At 44.8% G+C, this 22,256-nt stretch overlaps 1 protein-coding gene across 1 annotated transcript in view; it reads right to left on the reverse strand.

Annotated features, from left to right (window-relative positions):
- The window catches only part of serpini1 (serpin peptidase inhibitor, clade I (neuroserpin), member 1), a 59,309-nt gene that overhangs the window by 7,235 nt on the left and 29,818 nt on the right, over nucleotides 1-22,256 (reverse strand). The window contains exons 2-3 of the mRNA XM_071357932.1: nucleotides 1,927-2,193; nucleotides 1,484-1,714 (exon numbers count right to left, since the gene is read on the reverse strand). Coding sequence (XP_071214033.1) covers nucleotides 1,484-1,714; nucleotides 1,927-2,179 — 484 coding nt within the window. The 5' untranslated portion in view covers nucleotides 2,180-2,193. The remainder of the gene's footprint in view (nucleotides 1-1,483; nucleotides 1,715-1,926; nucleotides 2,194-22,256) is intronic.

Consider the following 22,256-nt stretch of genomic DNA (forward strand, 5'->3'; position numbering starts at 1 on the left):
CCATTAATTTTTGCCTCGATCCTGACTAGTCTCCCAGTCCCTGCCCCTGAAAAACATCCCTACAGCATGATGCTGCCACCACCATGCTTCACAGTAGGGATGGTGCCAGGTTTCCTCCAGATGTAATGCTTGGATTCAGGCCAAAGAGTTCAATCTTGGATTCATCAGACCAGAGAATATTGTTTCTCATGGTCTGAGAGTCTTTAGGTGTCTTTTGGCAAACTCCAAGCGGGCTGTCATGTGCCTTTTACTGAGGAGTGGCTTCCATCTGGCCACTCTACCATAAAGGCCTGATTGGTCGAATGCTGCAGAGATGGTTGTCCTTTTGGAAGGTTCTCCCATCTCCACTGAGGAACTCTAGAGCTCCGTCAGAGTGACCATCGGGTTCTTGGTCACCGCCCTGACCAAGGTCCTTCTGCCCTGTTTTCTCAGATTGGCCGGGCTTCCAGCTCTAGGAAGAGTCTTGGTGGTTCCAAAATTCTTCCATTTAAGAATGATGGAGGCCAGGGTGTTCTTGGGGACCTTCAATGCTGCAGACATGTTTTAGTACCCTTCCCCAGATCTGTGCCTCGACACAATCCTGCCTTGGAGCTCTACAGACAATTCCTTCAACCTCATGGCTTTGTTTTTGCTCTGACATGCATTGTCAACTGTGGGACCTTATATAGACAGGTGTGTGCATTTCCAAGCATGTCCAATCAATTTGAATTTACCACAGGTGGACTCAAGTTGTAGAATCATCTCAAGGATGATCAAAGGAAACAGGATGCACCTGAGCTCAATTTCGAGTCTCATAGCAAAGGGTCTGAATACTTATGTAAATAAGGTATTTCTGTTATAATTTTTTTAAATCTAAAAACCTGTTTTCGCTTTGTCATTATGGGGTATTGTGATGTCATTATGGGGTATTGTGATGTCATTATGGGGTATTGTGATGTCATTATGTGGTATTGTGTGTAGATTGATGAGTGTTTTATTTTTATTTAATCCATTTTAGAATAAGGATGTAATAAAACAAAATGTGGAAAAAGTCAAGGGGTCTGAATACTTTCCGAAAGCACTGTACATGCATGCCTTTAAATACACCGAGTATAGCAAACATTAGGAACACCTTCCTAATATTGAGTTGCATCCCCCCCTTCTGCCCTCAGAACAGCCTCAATTCATTGGGGGCATGGAAAGGTGCCGAAAGGTTTCCACAGGGATGCTGGCCCATGTTGATACACACGGGAAACTGTTGAGCGTGTTTCAGTTCTTGAAACAATCCATGGCTCAATTGTGTCAAAGCTTACAAATCCTTCTTTAACCCGTCTGTTCCCCTTCATCTGAACTAATTGAAGTGGATTTAACATGTCATCAGTAAGGGATCATAGCTTTTATCTGGATTCACCTGGTCAGTCTATTTCATGGAAAGAGCAGGTGTTCCTAATGTTTTGTCCCCTCACTGTATAATCACACGCATTGATTCCACACACAGACTCACTCTCAGTGTGGTTCTCCACCCAGCCATTGATCTGCTCCGCCACGGCGGCTGATTCGCTGAAGTCCACCGTCTCCACCTCCGCCCGGAAGTACTTCCTCATCAGCCGCAGGAACTCCGGGTTAAAGGTCACGCCACTCTGCAGGAAGAGGGAGTTGGCCAATCGGATGATGTAGTGGGCGTCGTCTTCAGACAGAGCCCCTGTCAGGTTCTGGAGCAGAGAGAACTCCTCATCTGGGGGACGGACAGAGACAGACGTCTTACTCACTGGGAGATGGCTGTGTGTGTGTGTGTTCTGAGGTGTGTAAACCTGTAGGTAGGTGGCTGTGTGTGTGTGTGTTCTGAGGTGTGTAAACCTGTAGGTAGGTGGCTGTGTGTGTGTGTGTGTTCTGAGGTGTATAAACCTGTAGGTAGGTGGCTGTGTGTGTGTTCTGCGGTGTGTATACCTGTAGGTAGGTGGCTGAAGCCAACAGCCTGGCGTATCTGTGTGAGGGAGGCCCCGCGGGCCCCCAGCTCCACCATACCCAGGGCCACAGCCACACTCAGGGGGGAGAAGATGATGTTGTCGTCCCCCCCTCGCGCCTGCAGCTGGTGGTACAGTCTGACAGAGAACTCTGCCGTGGTGTCCTCCGGAATGTCAGCGGCATGGCAACCATGGCCCAGCAACAGGAGGAGGGGCAGGAGGCTGAGAATCAACATGGGAAAGCTGAGAGCTAGAGAGAGAGAGAGAGAGAGAGAGAGAGAGAGAGAGAGAGAGAGAGAGAGAGAGAGAGAGAGAGAGAGAGAGAGAGAGAGAGAGAGAGAGAGAGAGAGAGAGAGAGAGAGAGAGAGAGAGAGAGAGAGAGAGAGAGAGAGAGAGAGAGAGAGAGAGAGAGAGAGAGAGAGAGAGAGAGAGAGAGAGAGAGAGAGAGAGAGAGAGAGAGAGAGAGAGAGAGAGAGAGAGAGAGAGAGAGAGAGAGAGAGGAGTGGGAGGGGTTAGCGGGAGGAGAGAATGACAGAGACGGAACATGTTTCAATCCGGCATGTCAATAAAGCATATTAGTGTCTGAATATAGATAGAGGAAAACACATAGCGATAAAACAGGGAGAGAGATGGAAAGAGAAAGGGAATGGGAGGGAAAAAAGTGTAGACAGACGGCTAAACAGCCTGTTATCCTACTGTACGACTGTAACTACATTTACACTGATAAACAGCCAGTTATCCTACTGTACGACTGTAACTACATTTACACTGTACCAGACGATGAGAGGACAAGAGGAATGTGATACCCATTTCTAATTAGGGAGTTGTTCAACAATGGAAGTGTTAATGAATTTACCTGCAAAAAAGCAGAAAACCATTCACACAGCCCCAATACGTGTATTTTGTTTTTAGGGTATAATGGCAGGAATATTGACTAGGTCCATTGGTTGGTTTTAAATTTCCCATGTTTTTTTTTTTTTTTTACCCCTACCCCTTTCAGATATACACAAATGCAGGTATAAAAAGCAGGCTTGGTAAAATAGTGGTATTTTGGTCTGCCCTCTTTTCACTTGGACAAAAGGAACACCTACGTGAGAATGCTGTTCGGTGACTACAGCTTAGTGTTCAACACCATAGTGCCCTCAAAGCTCATCACTAAGCTAAGGACCCTGGGACTAAACACCTCCCTCTACAACTGGATCCTGGACTTTCTGACAGTGAGGGTAGGCAACAACACAGCTGCCACGCTGATCCTCAATACGAGGGCCCCTCAGGGATGAGTGCTCAGTCCCCTCCTGTATTCCCTGTTCACTCATGACTGCATGGCCAAGCACAACTCCAACACCATCATTAAGTTTGCTGACAACACGACGGTGGTAGGCCTGATCATTGAGGACGATGAGACAGCCTATAGGCAGGAGGTCAGAGACCTGGCAGTGTGGTGCCAGGAAAACAACTTCTCCCTCAACGTGAGCAAGACCAAGCAGCTGATTATGGACTACAGGAAAAGGATGGCTGAGTATGCCCCCATACACATCTTGACTGGCTGCAGTATGGCACCTGCTCGGCATCAGAGCACAAGGCGCTACAGTCTGTAGTGCGTACAGCGCAGTTCATCACTGGAGCCGAGCATCCTGCCATCCAGGACCTCTATACCAGGCGGTGTCAGAAGAAGGCCCTAAAAATTGTCAAAGGCTCCAGTCACCCAAGTCATAGACTGTTCTCTCTGCTACCATATGGAAAGCGGTACCGATGCACCAAGTCTGGAACCAACAGGAACCTGAACAGCTTCTACCCCCAAGCCATGAGACAGCTAAATAGTTAGTTAAATTGTAACCAAATAGCTACCCGGGTTATCTGAATTGACCCTGCTACTGTTTATTAAACTCAGCAAAAAAAGAAAGGTCCTCACACTGTCAACTGCGTTCATTTTCAGCAAAATTAACATGGGTAAATATTTGTACCAACATAACAAGATTCAACAACTGACATTCCTGTCTTGCAGGAAATCACGCACCGAACGAGCAGTATGGCTGGTGGCATTGTCATGCTGGAGGGTCATGTCAGGATGAGCCTGCAGGAAGGGTACCACATGAGGGAGGAGGATGTCTTCCCTGTAATGCACAGCGTTGAAATTGCCCGCAATGAAAACAAGCTCAGTCCGATGATGCTGTGACACACCGCCCCAGACCATGACGGACCCTCCACCTCCAAATCGATCCCGCTCCAGAGTACAGGCCTCGGTGTAATGCTCATTCCTTCGACAATAAACGCGAATCCGACCCTCACTCCTGGTGAGACAAAACCGCGACTCATCAGTGAAGGGCACTTTTTGCCAGTCCTGTTTGGTCCAGCGACGGTGGGTTTGTGCCCATAGGCGACATTGTTGCCGGTGATGTCTGGTGAGGACCTGCCTTACAACAGGCCTACAAGCCCTCAGTCCAGCCTCTCTCAGCCTATTACGGATAGTCTGAGCACTGATGGAGGCATTGTGCGTTCCTGGTGTAACTCGGCAGTTGTTGTTGCCACCCTGTACCTGTCCTGCAGGTGTGGTGTTCGGATGTACCGATCCTGTGCAGATGTTGTTACATGTGGTCTGCCACTGTGAGGATGATCAGCTGTCCGTCCTGTCTCCCTGTAGCGCTGTTTAAGGCGTCTCACAGTACAGACATTGCAATTTATTGCCCTGGCCACATCTGCAGTCCTCATGCCTCCTTGCAGCATGCCTAAGGCACGTTCACGCAGATGAGCAGGGACCCTGGGCATCTTTCTTTTGGTGTTTTTCAGTCAGTGTTTTTCAGTCAGTAGAAATGCCACTTTAGTGTCCTAAGTTTTCATAACTGTGAGCTTAATTGCCTACCGTCTGTAAGCTGTTAGCGTCTTAACGACCGTTCCACAGGTGCATGTTCATTAATTGTTTGTTTCATTGAACAAGCCATGGGAAACAGTGTTTAAACCCTTTACAATGAAGATCTGTGAAGTTTTTTGGATCTACTATTACTTTTATTAGTACATGTTTTACTTTATATATTATTTCTCAATTCTCTTTCTGTCTGCATTTTTGGGATGGACCCGTGAGTAAGCATTTCACTGTTAGTCCACACCTGTTGTTTGTAGACCATGTGACAAATAAAATGTGATTTGATATGAGAAAAGAGAGGAGGAGGAGAGGGGGAAGAGTGATGAAGCTGTCCTCCTCCAGTGGGTTGTAACTACATTTGTGCTGTCGACTGTAGACAGAAGAAACTCTGTTTGGTGCCAATTTACTAAATGAGCTCATGCATATTTCATCCCTGATCTTATCATCTCCTGTTACATCACATTTTTCTTCAAAATCTGCTTGCCTCAGTGCCATGAGAATGCCTGTGTGTGTCAGTGTGTGTGTGTGTGTGTGTGTGTGTGTGTGTGAGAGAGTGTAGGTGACTATGGACACTGCCTAACCCAACATAGAATATGTGGCATTTATTTTATTTTATCCATATCCCTCTCCCTCCCTTCCGTCCTTTCCTCCAGTCCACTCTCCTCTCCCTCCCTGTCTACCTTCCTTTCCTCCAGTCCACTCTCCTCTCCCTCCCTTCCGTCCTTTCCTCCAGTCCACTCTCCTCTCCCTCCCTGTCTACCTTCCTTTCCTCCAGTCCACTCTCCTCTCCCTCCCTGTCTACCTTCCTTTCCTCCAGTCCACTCTCCTCTCCCTCCCTGTCTACCTTCCTTTCCTCCAGTCCACTCTCCTCTCCCTCCCTTCCGTCCTTTCCTCCAGTCCACTCTCCTCTTCCTCCCTGTCTACCTTCCTTTCCTCCAGTCTACACTCTCCTTCCTTCCTTCCTTCCTTCCTTCCTTCCTTCCTTCCTTCCTTCCTTCCTTCCTTCCTTCCTTCCTTCCTTCCTTCCTTCCTTCCTTCCTTCCTTCCTTCCTCTCTACCAACCTCCCTCTCTACCTACCTCCTTCTCTACCTACCTCACAGCAGCATGTTACACAGAGTTCTTAAGGGGACTGGTGTGTTCTGGCTGCTCCTGCTGAACACACACGCAGTTCATGCAGTTTCATCCCTCTGCCTTTTACCGTTGCCTGGCAACGCTGTTTTCTGCACAAACAAAGAAAACAGGAGCACGCCACTGCGTTTTTAGAGCGATAGAGGGAATGAGAGAGAGGGACACATACAGAGGGGATGTCCCTCCCTGGTTCTCTGTTGTGCATTGCTGAGCTGCTGAATAGGTTCAGGTACCCTGCATGTTGTTTGTGTGTTTGGAGCTCTGTGTTTGGTGCTCCGTGTGTGTGTGTGTGTTACTATCAGATAGATGAGAGTCCCATGCTCCCACACTGGGCTAGAAGCTCCTGTGGGTGCTGGTGACTGGAGTGACATTGTACTTGAGACAACAATGACAGGACTGGCTCAATACCGCAGCTCTGTCCTGGTACCAGCTACCCCACCTCCCCTCTCCCTGACTGGCAGACAGGAGCCTACCCACTGGGCACAAACGTCAATTCAAAGTTTATTCCATGTTGGTTCAACATAATTTGATTGAAATTACATGGATTTTTTTTTGATTCAACCAGTGTGTGCACAGTGAGTAGCCTAGCCTGCCACACAACATGCTCATTCTATCCCCTACAAAACACACAACTATCATATCCATGCACACTTCCTAAGTTCCGCTCTAGGAACTTACTCAAAACATGGAATGTGTTAATCATTCTAGAATCCTCTCCATTGAAATGTGAGACATGGTGCTGTGAGGGTAATTGAATAACTGTGTAACTGACAGTTATGGATGAAGGCCTTCATGAAAATAAAAGAACCGGCAAAACTATTTAAATAGGCCTACAGTGGGGAGAACAAGTATTTGATACACTGCCGATTTTGCAGGTTTTCCTACTTACAAAGCATGTAGAGGTCTGTAATTTTTATCATAGGTACACTTCAACTGTGAGAGACGGAATCTAAAACAAAAATCCAGAAAATCACATTGTATGATTTTTAAGTAATTAATTTGCATTTTATTGCATGACATAAGTATTTGATACATCAGAAAAGCAGAACTTAATATTTGGTACAGAAACCTTTGTTTGCAATTACAGAGATCATACGTTTCCTGTAGTTCTTGACCAGGTTTGCACACACTGCAGCAGGGATTTTGGCCCACTCCTCCATACAGACCTTCTCCAGATCCTTCAGGTTTCGGGGCTGTCGCTGGGCAATACGGACTTTCAGCTCCCTCCAAAGATTTTCTATTGGGTTCAGGTCTGGAGACTGGCTAGGCCACTCCAGGACCTTGAGATGCTTCTTATGGAGCCACTCCTTAGTTGCCCTGGCTGTGTGTTTCGGGTCGTTGTCATGCTGGAAGACCCAGCCACGACCCATCTTCAATGCTCTTACTGAGGGAAGGAGGTTGTTGGCCAAGATCTCGCGATACATGGCCCCATCCATCCTCCCCTCAATACGGTGCAGTCGTCCTGTCCCCTTTACAGAAAAGCATCCCCAAAGAATGATGTTTCCACCTCCATGCTTCACGGTTGGGATGGTGATCTTGGGGTTGTACTCATCCTTCTTCTTCCTCCAAACACGGCGAGTGGAGTTTAGACCAAAAAGCTCTATTTTTGTCTCAACAGACCACATGACCTTCTCCCATTCCTCCTCTGGATCATCCAGATGGTCATTGGCAAACTTCAGACGGGCCTGGACATGCGCTGGCTTGAGCAGGGGGACCTTGCATGCGCTGCAGGATTTTAATCCATGACGGCGTAGTGTGTTACTAATGGTTTTCTTTGAGACTGTGGTCCCAGCTCTCTTCAGGTCATTGACCAGGTCCTGCCGTGTAGTTCTGGCTGATCCCTCACCTTCCTCATGATCATTGATGCCCCACGAGGTGAGATCTTGCATGGAGCCCCAGACCGAGGGTGATTGACCATCATCTTGAACTTCTTCCATTTTCTAATAATTGCGCCAACAGTTGTTGCCTTCTCACCAAGCTGCTTGCCTATTGTCCTGTAGCCCATCCCAGCCTTGTGCAGGTCTACAATTTAACCCTGATATCCTTACACAGCTCTCTGGTCTTGGCCATTGTGGAGAGGTTGGAGTCTGTTTGATTGAGGTTGTGGACAGGTGTCTTTTATACAGGTAACGAGTTCAAACAGGTGCAGTTAATACAGGTAATGAGTGGAGAACAGGAGGGCTTCTTAAAGAAAAACTAACAGGTCTGTGAGAGCCGGAATTCTTACTGGTTGGTAGGTGATCAAATACTTATGTCATGCAATAAAATGCAAATTAATTACTTAAAAATCATACAATGTGATTTTCTGGATTTTTGTTTTAGATTCCGTCTCTCACAGTTGAAGTGTACCTATGATAAAAATTACAGACCTCTACATGCTTTGTAAGTAGGAAAACCTGCAATATCGGCAGTGTATCAAATACTTGTTCTCCCCACTGTGTATACATTTTAGGATTTATTACATTTTTTATTAACCTTATTTTTTCTAATGTAAATAAACTTGACCTAATAGCAGGGGTGTTTACTAATGATTATAATAATTGTTTTGCTAACTTAGTACGTCTATTCAAACTTTCTCCATCTCCTCCTCTTTCCAACTGTCCTTTGATGCTGGAGCAGCTAGATGCTAGATGCTGGAGCAGCTTGGCGCTAGATGATGGAGCAGCTTGGCGCTAGATGCTGGAGCAGCTAGGCGCTAGATGCTGGAGCAGCTAGGCGCTAGATGCTGGAGCAGCTTGATGCTAGATGATGGAGCAGCTTGGCGCTAGATGATGGAGCAGCTTGGCACTAGATGATGAAGCAGCTGGGTGCTAGATGCTGGAGCAGCTAGGTGCTAGATGCTGGAGCAGCTAGGTGCTAGATGCTGGAGCAGCTGGGTGCTAGATGCTGGAGCAGCTAGGCGCTAGATGCTGGAGCAGCTAGGTGCTAGATGCTGGAGCAGCTAGGTGCTAGATGATGAAGCAGCTTGGAGCTATATGATGGAGCAGCTAGGCGCTAGATGCTGGAGCAGCTAGATGCTAGATGATGGAGCAGCTTGGACCTATATGATGGAGCAGCTAGATGCTGGAGCAGCTTGGAGCTATATGATGGAGCAGCTAGATGCTAGATGATGGAGCAGCTAGGTGCTAGATGATGGAGCAGCTAGGTGCTAGATGATGGAGCAGCTAGGTGCTAGATGATGGAGCAGCTAGATGCTAGATGATGGAGCAGCTAGGTGCTAGATGATGGAGCAGCTAGGTGCTAGATGCTGGAGCAGCTGGGTGCTAGATGCTGGAGCAGCTGGGTGCTAGATGATGTAGCAGCTAGGTGCTAGATGCTGGAGCAGCTAGGTGCTAGATGATGGAGCAGCTAGATGCTAGATGCTGGAGCAGCTTGGTGCTAGATGATGGACCAGCTAGATGCTAGATGCTGGAGCAGCTAGGTGCTAGATGATGGAGCAGCTAGGTGCAAGATGCTGGGTGTAGAACGCTACAGGCTATGGCACTTCAGTAAAAAAAATGGTTTGATGTGTGGACTTTCTTTTATACAAATGCACATTTTCATTGCTTGCTAGAAAATTAATACATTTTTTAAAAAGTTGGATGTGTCTGACTATTCATGAATTATTCAACAGCGGTCGAAAAGTTTGGATGTGTCTGACTATTCATGAATTATTCAACAACAGTCAAAGTTTGGATGTGTCTGACTATTCATGAATTATTCAACAGCAGTCAAAGTTTGGATGTGTCTGACTATTCATGAATTATTCAACAACAGTCAAAGTTTGGATGTGTCTGACTATTCATGAATTATTCAACAACAGTCAAAGTTTGGATGTGTCTGACTATTCATGAATTATTCAACAGCAGTCGAAAAGGTTGTTGTAGCATGAGGCCTATATTGCACTAATGTTGTGTCAAATGGACAACACACCAATCCTCTCCAACCTAGCATGGTATCATTAGATACAGAATATTTTCTTTATTTATAGACTAATCAAGGCTGACTAGCGCGGTCCTGGCCGATATGCTGTCCTAGGAGATACAAAATACAGTGTCGGCCCGCAATGCACTGTATGAATGCCCATGTGGTTGCCTACCGTTTGTAAAACAGCCAATTTATCATTCATCCTTATCATTTGGTTAAAGAAATGCATGTTAATGCATGTATTAATTACAGTAATTTACCGTTCTCATTCTCGGAGTGGAAATGTTGTTTACAGAGTTCAAAACCTGCTACACTTGTGAGAAAAAACGTTTGGTTTATTTCACACCATAATTTACGCACTGAGCATGTCTAGTTTCTCTGTCCTGTTAATGTTGACAGAGTAGGCGTACCTGTCCTGTTAATGTTGACAGAGTAGGCGTACCTGTCCTGTTAATGTTGACAAAGCAGGCATAGAAGTACCTGTCCTGTTAATGTTGACAGAGTAGGCATAGAAGTACCTGTCCTGTTAATGTTGACAGAGCAGGCGTACCTGTCCTGTTAATGTTGACAAAGCAGGCATAGAAGTACCTGTCCTGTTAATGTTGACAGAGTAGGCATAGAAGTACCTGTCCTGTTAATGTTGACAGAGCAGGCATAGAAGTACCTGTCCTGTTAATGTTGACAGAGCAGGCATAGAAGTACCTGTCCTGTTAATGTTGACAGAGTAGGCATAGAAGTACCTGTCCTGTTAATGTTGACAGAGCAGGCATAGAAGTACCTGTCATGTTACTGTTGACAGAGCAGGCATAGAAGTACCTGTCCTGTTAATGTTGACAGAGAAGGCATAGAAGTACCTGTCCTGTTAATGTTGACAGAGCAGGCATAGAAGTACCTGTCCTGTTAATGTTGACAGAGCAGGCATAGAAGTACCTGTCATGTTACTGTTGACAGAGCAGGCATAGAAGTACCTGTCCTGTTAATGTTGACAGAGTAGGCATAGAAGTACCTGTCCTGTTAATGTTGACAGAGTAGGCATAGAAGTACCTGTCCTGTTAATGTTGACAGAGTAGGCATAGAAGTACCTGTCATGTTACTGTTGACAGAGAAGGCATAGAAGTACCTGTCCTGTTAATGTTGACAGAGCAGGCATAGAAGTACCTGTCCTGTTAATGTTGACAGAGCAGGCATAGAAGTACCTGTCCTGTTAATGTTGACAGAGAAGGCGTAGAAGTACCTGTCCTGCTTCTTGCAAATGTCAAATGTAGAAAAGTGCCCAGCACATTTCTTTCTCCATCTCAAACAGTCAACGAAGTAGTTCCTCACAGTATTTGAAACATATTTCCAACGCTCTCCTGTCGATAATCAGAGTTGCTGGTGAATAGGCTATAGAGATGTTGCGTGTATTTGTCTCTATTTTAATGATTGTCAATTGTCTTCATACTATAGCATAGCCGTCCCATTCATACTTTTACTGTCAATTCATTATCTTAGAGCCTACTTTCAGGAAAGCCTAAGGTAGGCCTAGATTTTTTAATAAGTTTTAAGGAAAGGAGAAATATTTGCTCGTGTCTGACATACTCTGGTGGCTTTGATTGACGAGTGCTTTTACTGAGGTGTGCGTGTGTGAGTTCGCTGATTCTATCTATCTATCTATAGGCCTATATGTTCATTCAGAAAGTTTCCTAAAATAACCTGTCTGGACTCCATCTCCTTAATAACAATCAAACGCTCCTGTCATGAGTAACTTAGGCTACATCATTTCTCTCAATGCGTCATCCTCTCTTGAAGAACAATGCTGTCATGGCTGTCCATGAGAATCCAAATAGGTAAGATCAGGATTTGTATCAAGAGAGTTTTCCCGACAAAACTCTAACATGTTCTCAAGCGAATGCTGGAACAATATTTCTAACATAGAACGTGGGGAACACTAATCTATAGAACACTAATGTCATTTTGTTTATTATTTTATGATGTCATTAAAAATGCTATACAGGAAATACTGTAACTTGGAAAGTATACCCACTACATGTATGAAGTGTCCATCCTATGCGTAGTGCATATAATATGAACAATTATGAAAGTGTTTTTGTTAAGAGAGGGATGTGATTTTAGGAGCCATAAGAGAGAATTGTTTTAACATAAACTTTGCACAGTGACAAGTCACGCCCCTGAGTGAGGTCAGAGAGCGTGTCGCCTGACGGAACTGCCCTTTCGAACAAACTGTATGAAATGATGGGTTAAGCATTAACATATCATACCAGAGAGACGTAAAGCTGCAGCTACACGTTTAAAGTGGTTTGAACTGTGAATCTCAACACGAGTTAGAGACGATAAACTCACCTCGCAGACAATCACTGGTACGGTTGATTAGCTGTCCTAAGTAAAATATCTAGATAAGCGAATTTAAGTGGTACCACTCTACTACCCTGCTCAAACCGTCGTATTACGCTACTCTCATCACCCCACTGGGGAACAATCGACACGGCTGGCTAGCCTATCTTCAAAGAAGCATCTTCAGGAGCGAATGGAAGGAAAATCAACTCTGCAGTTCTGTTCAGGACTACACAACAAGTCACCGGATATCGGACAACCACAAAGAAGAACAACAGGAAAAGACATGTCGGAACCATTTTGGACAATCAGAGCCTTACAAGTGTGCCGCGAAAAGTTTTTTAAAAATGTATTAAGAGTGTGTTTATCCTGTGTTACCATTTAGTTAGCTAGTAAATAAATAATTAAACCAATTTGTGTAGTACTGAATCATAAGTACGGCTCTGGTTTTTGCAGATGCAAAGAGGTTACAACGGTTCAGAATGATGATATGATACGAGGTTATGATTAATAAGTTGACTGTTTACAGATGTGATAGGTAAATACCTTTTAAACTTTAATTCAGGAGATGGTAACTCTTAAAGAACTGCTCTCGTGGTGCCCCAAATCCTAATGAGTTAATTGTTACATGATTCATTTAAAATCGGGTAACAATTAAACATAGTTGATTAGATAAATAACAGTCATCAGATTAATGTTAAAGTCACGACAATGCCATCGAATGACTGCAGAAGCAGGGTTCGTGAAGTTATGTGAATATTTTGGGAAAACGCATCGGACTTCGTTTGTATGGTTTGTGGTTCAAAATAGGATCTGTATATGTATATGACGAGGACAAGCTAGGCATATATCTTTTGACTACGTTAATGTTGTGTCAATACAAAAATGCTACAGATCCTCTCCAACATGGAATTTCTTAAGTTGTTGATTAATATGTATATGTAATAACCTGAATAATAATGAAATGCAATAGGTTTTATTAAGAAGCATATCCATGTAAACAAGTGTACAAAACAGAATTGTGACCCCCTCCCCTGAACAGTTATATTGGTGACTGTATACATCGGCTTTGGCCAATTACAGTCACCTCTAATTCCAAGACTGTCACAGCCTTAGTGAGACATGTTATGGTGGGCTGGACAATAACTCAGGTCCTCTGTTGTCTCCCTCCCAAAGGGCAAAGAACCTCTCACGTGGCTACAGTTGCTCCCACGCCTGCTCTCATTGGGTAAGAGGAGCATTGTGTGTGGTTCCTCCATAAACCCAACACGGAGGGCAGGTGGTGAGCCAGATAAAGATGTGGGAGTGAGGGGGGGGGGGGGGGGGGGGGGATTATGTGTGTGATTGTGACACCTGTGTGACCTTATGAGTTGTGGAAGCAGAGCGGTTCTCTTAAAGCAGCCTGCCACCTATAAGGGTACACCTGCCCTGGTAGTGTAGACAGATTGGGGAGAGAGGGTGAAGGGGTTGGGGGGAGAGAGGGTGGGAGGGAGAGATATGTGAGCGGGAGAGGGGGTAAGGGTCTGAGATGGGCATCACCTGAGCGCCACAGGTGAAAACCAACACCTGTTAAACCCATATGCCTCTTAAAAACCTGAGGTGATGCCAGCAGAGCACAAACCTCAGGCACTTTAAAGTAATTTCTGTTTAATATTCAAGACTTCTAAAATGAATAGAGTTAAACCTGTTGTCCTTTGAAAACAACACGACTGAAACCTGTTCCTAAATCACCACTAATATACAGTAGCTGACATTTCCACATTCAGAACGTGACGCCATTCACCCCCTCAGACACTTTAATCCTCAACGCCCTTTAAACCCAACACCTTTAAGAAGGCATACTTACGAAGCTAGTAGAATTAAACCTAACACCTTTAAGAAGGCATACTTACCAAGCCAGTAGAATTAAACCTAAGCTTTACCCCCTGTAGCTGGGCTTATAACACAATATAACACACTTAGGTAGCCTACAGACACTGCATGGAAGATCATCATTCATTCTTCTCTCACCCACACACACACACACACACACACACACACACACACACACACACACACACACACACACACACACACACACACACACACACACACACACACACACACACACACACACCACCACACCACACACCACACACACACACACAATTTTCTTCCTTTGTTACCATGATGATGGGATGTGATGAACATCATTCTCTCCATGTCCAGAGAAGACAGAAGACTAAAACCCAAATACCCAGTCCCTGTATCTCCCCTTAACATGAGAATGCACGCACACACGCACACGCACCACATGCACACACGCACACGCGCACACACGCACACACGCACACGCGCCACATGCACACACGCACACACGCCACATGCATACACACATACACACATCACTTGCACATCACATACACTCCATCATCAGCAGACTCAGTAATTATATAAGAACACTGAGACAGTCCGCTCTTATAATAGCTCCTAACTGAAACACACTTAAAGGGGAATTTCACCCTGGCCCTGCCATATAGTCATTACTATATTAAAGGGGAATTTCACCCTGGCCCTGCCATTGCATATAGTCATTACTATATTAAAGGGGCATTTCACCCTGGCCCTGCCATGGCATATAGTCATTACTATATTAAAGGTTTAATTTCACCCTGGCCCTGCCATGGCATATAGTCATTACTATATTAAAGGGGAATTTCACCCTGGCCCTGCCATGGCATATAGTCATTACTATATTAAAGGTTTAATTTCACCCTGGCCCTGCCATGGCATATAGTCATTACTATATTAAAGGTTTAATTTCACCCTGGCCCTGCCATGGCATATAGTCATTACTATATTAAAGGGGAATTTCACCCTGGCCCTGCCATGGCATATAGTCATTACTATATTAAAGGTTTAATTTCACCCTGGCCCTGCCATGGCATATAGTCATTACTATATCAAAGGGGCATTTCACCCTGGCCACCCCATGGCATATAGTCATTACTATATTAAAGGGGAATTTCACCCTGCCCCTGCCATGGCATATAGTCATTACTATATTAAAGGGGAATTTCACCCTGGCCCTGCCATGGCATATAGTCATTACTATATTAAAGGGTCATTTCACCCTGGCCCCCCCATGGCATATAGTCATTACTATATTAAAGGGGAATTTCACCCTGGCCCTGCCATGGCATATAGTCATTACTATATTAAAGGGTCATTTCACCCTGGCCCCCCCATGGCATATAGTCATTACTATATTAAAGGGGAATTTCACCCTGGCCCTGCCATGGCATATATTCATTACTATATTAAAGGGGAATTTCACCCTGGCCCTGCCATGGCATATAGTCATTACTATATTAAAGGGGAATTTCACCCTGGCCCTGCCATGGCATATATTCATTACTATATTAAATGTTTAATTTCACCCTGGCCCTGCCATGGCATATAGTCATTACTATATTAAAGGTTTAATTTCACCCTGGCCCTGCCATGGCATATAGTCATTACTATATTAAAGGGGAATTTCACCCTGGCCCTGCCATGGCATATAGTCATTACTATATTAAAGGGGAATTTCACCCTGGCCCTGCCATGGCATATAGTCATTACTATATTAAAGGTTTAATTTCACCCTGGCCCTGCCATGGCATATATTCATTACTATATTAAAGGTTTAATTTCACCCTGGCCCTGCCATGGCATATAGTCATTACTATATTAAAGGGGAATTTCACCCTGGCCCTGCCATGGCATATAGTCATTACTATATTAAAGGGGAATTTCACCCTGGCCCTGCCATGGCATATAGTCATTACTATATTAAAGGTTTAATTTCACCCTGGCCCTGCCATGGCATATAGTCATTACTATATTAAAGGTTTAATTTCACCTGGCCCTGCCATGGCATATAGTCATTACTATATTAAAGGGGCATTTCACCCTGGCCCTGCCATGGCATATAGTCATTACTATATTAAAGGTTTAATTTCACCCTGGCCCTGCCATGGCATATAGTCATTACTATATTAAAGGTTTAATTTCACCCTGGCCCTGCCATGGCATATAGTCATTACTATATTAAAGGGGAATTTCACCCTGGCCCTGCCATGGCATATAGTCATTACTATATTAAAGGGGAATTTCACCCTGGCCCTGCCATGGCATATAGTCATTACTATATTAAAGGGGAATTTCACCCTGGCCCTGCCATGGCATATAGTCATTACTATATTAAAGGGGAATTTCACCCTGGCCCCCCCATGGCATATAGTCATTACTATATTAAAGGGGCATTTCACCCTGGCCCTGCCATGGCATATACCGGTAGTCATTACTATATTAAAGGGGAATTTCACCCTGGCCCTGCCATGGCATATAGTCATTACTATATTAAAGGTTTAATTTCACCCTGGCCCTGCCATGGCATATAGTCATTACTATATTAAAGGTTTAATTTCACCCTGGCCCTGCCATGGCATATAGTCATTACTATATTAAAGGGGCATTTCACCCTGGCCCTGCCATGGCATATAGTCATTACTATATTAAAGGGGAATTTCACCCTGGCCCTGCCATGGCATATAGTCATTACTATATTAAAGGGGCATTTCACCCTGGCCCTGCCATGGCATATAGTCATTACTATATTAAAGGGGAATTTCACCCTTGCCCCCCCATGGCATATAGTCATTACTATAATAACAACATTACTTTTTTATCGTAAATATCAACATTATCCCCAAGCTACAACTAGCACCTTTCAGTTTCACTGGTAGAATCGGGAAGTTCTGACTGTTTATTCCTCTGCTCATAGCGAATGGAGACACCGCCGCTAAGATAGACGGGGCATGCTCACCACCGTGGAAGATGGTATTGTGAACAAACAACACACAGCCAACTCAGAACTTCTGCAGTCACAATGTTTTGGGGACAATGTTTGTTTTTCATCATGCTTGTTTGGTGTTCTGTGCCTGGCTGTGCTAATTACAAACAAGCGTGAAAATGAGATTTACCGCGATGCTGCCAGTGGTTTACGGCTATCGAGAATGATGCGCCTTACGGTGACCAAAGATTATCAGAGGGATTTTCAGGCTGAACTGATGTGATGGGGAATCCATTTTGACAACAGCTGAGAAGTGATACCATAGATTTTTTTTCCCTTCACAACAAAACTGAGCATTCTCGATTAGATGTAACCTAACATGATTTAGCTGATGGCTCTCTGTGTTTCATAATATTCTTTCAATTCGCAAGAATTGTATCTCACCGTATAAAGAATCAGAGCGAGCAAAACAGCGCCGCTCTGTTTCTAAACGTGTAGGCCATCTATCTGTTACTGTCTGGTCCAAACGAGTATGACATTGTTACCGCCCGCAGCATTGAACGCAAGGGAAGCCAGCGAGCATTTGGCCTCCCTTGATAAAAAATGTAAAAACTAGTATAAAATTATAGCCAATCAGCGTTGAGCTCAACTGAGTGAGCTCAACTGTGAAATGGTCCTGGGGGGATTTTTTTTTAAAATAAAGTGTCAAGGGAAGCCATCTTGGATTTGGCGTCTCTCCTATTAAATCACATTGAGAGCATACGTCATTCATAGAAACAACTTGAACTGTTGCATCTGGTTGTGTTGTTGTCCTAGCTAAAACTGGCCCTTTACTAAATTAGCCATGAATAGAGATAGGGATTTGGACTTGTGTTTTCCTTAATTCTCCTTACTGGCCAATGATTATAACGACGATTCTGTTCCAACCATTAATTCATATCTTGTTATGCCCCTGGCCTGAGAGGATGGAAGTTCAATATGTAGCTAGATGTAGAAGGCTAATGTTAACTAGCTAACGTTGCCCATGAAAGGAAGTTAGGCTAGAGAGCAAGCATTTTAGCCAGGTAGCCGAGGACAACAAAAGATAAGTGTTTACTGTATGACAGAGTGATAGGCCGTGAAAACATGAAAGAGAGGAGGATGGCATTGCCGTTTCTCTACAAGTAGGGTAAGTCATCATGTTTTTTCTACTTACACGAATGCATGCACGCACACACACACACACACACACACACACACACACACACACACACACACACACACACACACACACACACACACACACACACACACACACACACACACACACACACACACACACACACACACACACACACACACACACACACACATCAGAAGCATGGACAGCAACAACATATTTAGCTTATGTTAATTGGACTAAATAGTTTTTGGTATCTTTTAGTTGTCACTGTATTAGACAAAGCAGAGGTGATTTGAAGATGTTGAAATGTTGAAGTTGAAATGGTGCTGGAATAGTGGAGGCAGCTCCTGTTTTCTTTGTGACTTGAAGTAACTTCCTGTGGTTCTAAATCAATAGTTGTTTAGTGGTCTGAAAATGTGGGAAACGTGAACTTGCTTGACCATGCTACAGGTCATGTAAATGTCTGTTACATGCAGTATGCTTTGAGGACTTCACCAGACAGAGGTTGCTCTCAGGGGTTGTGATAAAACAAAGGTGTGGTTGAATTTATTCTGCCACTGTGTTTTCTTATTGTCTTGGGCCTTTAGGCCCTTATATCACGTTGTCAAGACATATGAATTAACAGATTATAGAGCAAACGACACTATTAGCACAACACATAGGTTGGTAAAGGGATCAACCGAATGGGACAGGCTAACATACTGTTTAGGGACAATGAGGGACATTGGGAGCTGCTTTTGAGAGGAAAGATGATCCAACAAAGTAAATGGACTAGGGGGCTAAAGAATGTGTGAAAAGTCTTAGGAGGGCAGTTCTTACACGGTATGTATTGTTGTGTATGGGAGATTGAAGAGAAGTGGCACCTCTCAACCGTTCTCATACACAACAATACATTTACTGTCTAAGTACAACCCTACATTACCAAAAACCCCTTCCTCGTCTAAAAGTACTGTCCGTGATCCTCCCCCAGCCCATTGACTTTGACAGATCATTCTTGTCAATAGTAGGCCTTTGCAGGGGATTTTTGTAGACATGTCTTTGTATTGTGTTTTGAGAATCTACAGAGAGAAGAATGAGGTGGTTGTATCACTACTGTTGTAGTCTTGATTTGATACCTTTCTGTCCCACAATTTGTTGTGCTCCATAACCGCAAGGTGTGTCCGCTCCCTCAATGCTCGTGTACCCAAAATGCCGCCGCTTTGGTATTTTTCAACAGGGCCTGTGGAAGGACTCCAGATAACCTGAGTTTTACAGAGAGAAGAGGGGTAGACTATATTGATGACATGGTCTGGAAGATTCTCGGTGGTCCTCAGACTACCTCTACCCACCTGTAACCTGATAACACAAACACAAATCATACAAAGAAAAAGCCATATACCAACAAAGGTGTTGCCCTACATCCCACTAAAAGAGTAAAATGCTAACACCAGAACCATGTCTTTCCAGGAGACGTGCCGTACCAGCACATCTTCTACAAGATGACCAAACAGTTGAGGGTTAAGAAGCCCTACACCACTTTCGGGTCTTATCCAGTCTTATCCAGCTGGCCGTTTCCCCACAGACAGGACAGAGTCTTATCCAGCTGGCCGTTCCCCGCAGACAGGACAGAGTCTTATCCAGCTGGCCGTTCACCGCAGACAGGACAGAGTCTTATCCAGCTGGCCGTTCCCCGCAGACAGGACAGAGTCTTATCCAGCTGGCCGTTTCCCCGCAGACAGGACAGAGTCTTATCCAGCTGGCTGTTTCCCCACAGACAGGACAGAGTCTTATCCAGCTGGCCGTTTCCCCACAGACAGGACAGAGTCTTATCCAGCTGGCCGTTTCCCCGCAGACAGGACAGAGTCTTATCCAGCTGGCCGGTTCCCCGCAGACAGGACAGAGTCTTATCCAGCTGGCCGGTTCCCCGCAGACAGGACAGAGTCTTCTCCAGCTGGCCGGTTCCCCGCAGACAGGACAGAGTCTTCTCCAGCTGGCCGTTTCCCCGCAGACAGGACAGAGTCTTATCCAGCTGGCCGTTTCCCCACAGACAGGACAGAGTCTTATCCAGCTGGCCGTTCCCCACAGACAGGACAGAGTCTTGTCCAGCTGGTCGTTTCCCCACAGACAGGACAAAGTCTTATCCAGCTGGCCGTTCACCACAGACAGGACAGAGTCTTATCCAGCTGGCCGTTCCCCGCAGACAGGACAGAGTCTTGTCCAGCTGGCCGTTCCCCGCAGACAGGACAGAGTCTTATCCAGCTGGCCGTTTCCCCACAGACAGGACAGAGTCTTATCCAGCTGGCCGTTTCCCCACAGACAGGACAAAGTCTTATCCAGCTGGCCGTTCCCCACAGACAGGACAGAGTCTTATCCAGCTGGCCGTTCCCCGCAGACAGGACAGAGTCTTTTCCAGCTGGCCGTTCCCCGCAGACAGGACAGAGTCTTATCCAGCTGGCTGTTTCCCCGCAGACAGGACAGAGTCTTATCCAGCTGGCCGTTCACCGCAGACAGGACAAGACCATTCGCCATAAGCACAAAGAGTCTCAGCTTCCCCAGCCCACCATACCGAACACCATTGCCAGATAAAGGGCTATGGCTGCGTTTACACAGGCAGCCCAATTTTGATATTTTATTCACTAATTGGTCTTTCAGATCAGATCAGTTCTGAAAAATGTTCGATGTGAAAAGATCTGATGTGATTAAGACCAATTAGTGGAAGAAATATTAGAATGTGACTACATGTGTAAACGCAGCCAGTGTGGCTCAGCTTAGAGATCCACTGTTCCACATGATCTTAACCTTGTTCCTGTAGAGCTACCCTCCTGTAGGTTTTCGCTCAAACCCCAGTTGTAACAAACCTGGTTCAGTTTATCAACCAGCTAATTATTAGAATCAGGTGTGCCAGATTAGGGTGAAACTGTATAGGACGGTAGCGCTCCAGGAACAGGGTTGGAGAGCCCTGATGTAGAACCACCATAAAATAAACATGGATTATTTTCTATCAGTCTTCAAAATGTATCTGCCTTTAAGGATTCACAGAATATAAACTACATGGCCAAAGGTATGTGGACACCTGCTTGTCAAACATCTCATTTCAAAATCATGAATATGGAGTTGGTACCCCCTTTGCTGCTATAACATCTTCCATTATTCTGGGAAGAACATTGCTGAGGGGACTTGCTTCTGCATGAATGACACGACAATGAGCCTCAGGATCTCGTCACAGTATCTCCGTGCATTCAAATGGCCATTTATAAAATGCAATTGTGTTCTTTTTGTGTCCGTAGCTCATGCCTGCCCATACCATAACCCCACAGCCACCATGGGGCACTCTGTTCACACCGTTGACATAAACAAACCGCTTGCCCACATGACGCTGTACACATTTTCTGCCATCTGCCCTGTACAGTTGAAACCGGGATTCATCTGTAAAGAGAATATTTCTCCAGCGTGCCAGTGGCCATCAAAGGAGAGCATTTGCCCACTGACATCGCTTACGATGCCAAACTGCAGTCAGGTCAAGACCCTGGTGAGGACGACGAGCACACAGATGAGTTTCAATGAGACGGTTTCTGACAGTTTGTGCAGATATTCTTTGGTTGTGCAAACCCACAGTTTCATCATCTGTTCGGGTGGCTGGTCACAGATGATTGACAGTGATGCAAATTAATACAAATAGTGGAATTATGCCATACTTTTATTTTAAAGGCTAAACGCAAAGTCCACTATTGTGGCTAATCCTTATTGTGGCTAGCTTCACATATATGGGTCCGACCACCATTAATCAAATAAGAACTGTTTTATAAATTAGGGTTATTTTATATGATGGCACCTAGTTATATAGTTAGCTAGCTAACTATAGCTACTGAAACAGATTATGTCGTTTTGCTATGTTTTTGGGGAAAAACATTGTTTGCATCCATGAGCTAGCTAGCTTTTTTTTAATGACCAGCACTGTAGGTGCGCGAGACGACTTTACCAGCATTATAGCACACGTATCGATGAATCGCTGTGACATATGAAATACGAGTGATAGTGTAATCAATGTGTAATAACTACGTAAAAAATGTATGAACGCGTTAAATTGTTATGTGACGGGCAGTCATATTCAGGTCCTGATTGGTCAACAA

Source organism: Salvelinus alpinus, chromosome 21, assembly GCF_045679555.1.
Source record: "Salvelinus alpinus chromosome 21, SLU_Salpinus.1, whole genome shotgun sequence".
Taxonomy (NCBI): Eukaryota; Metazoa; Chordata; class Actinopteri; order Salmoniformes; family Salmonidae; genus Salvelinus; species Salvelinus alpinus.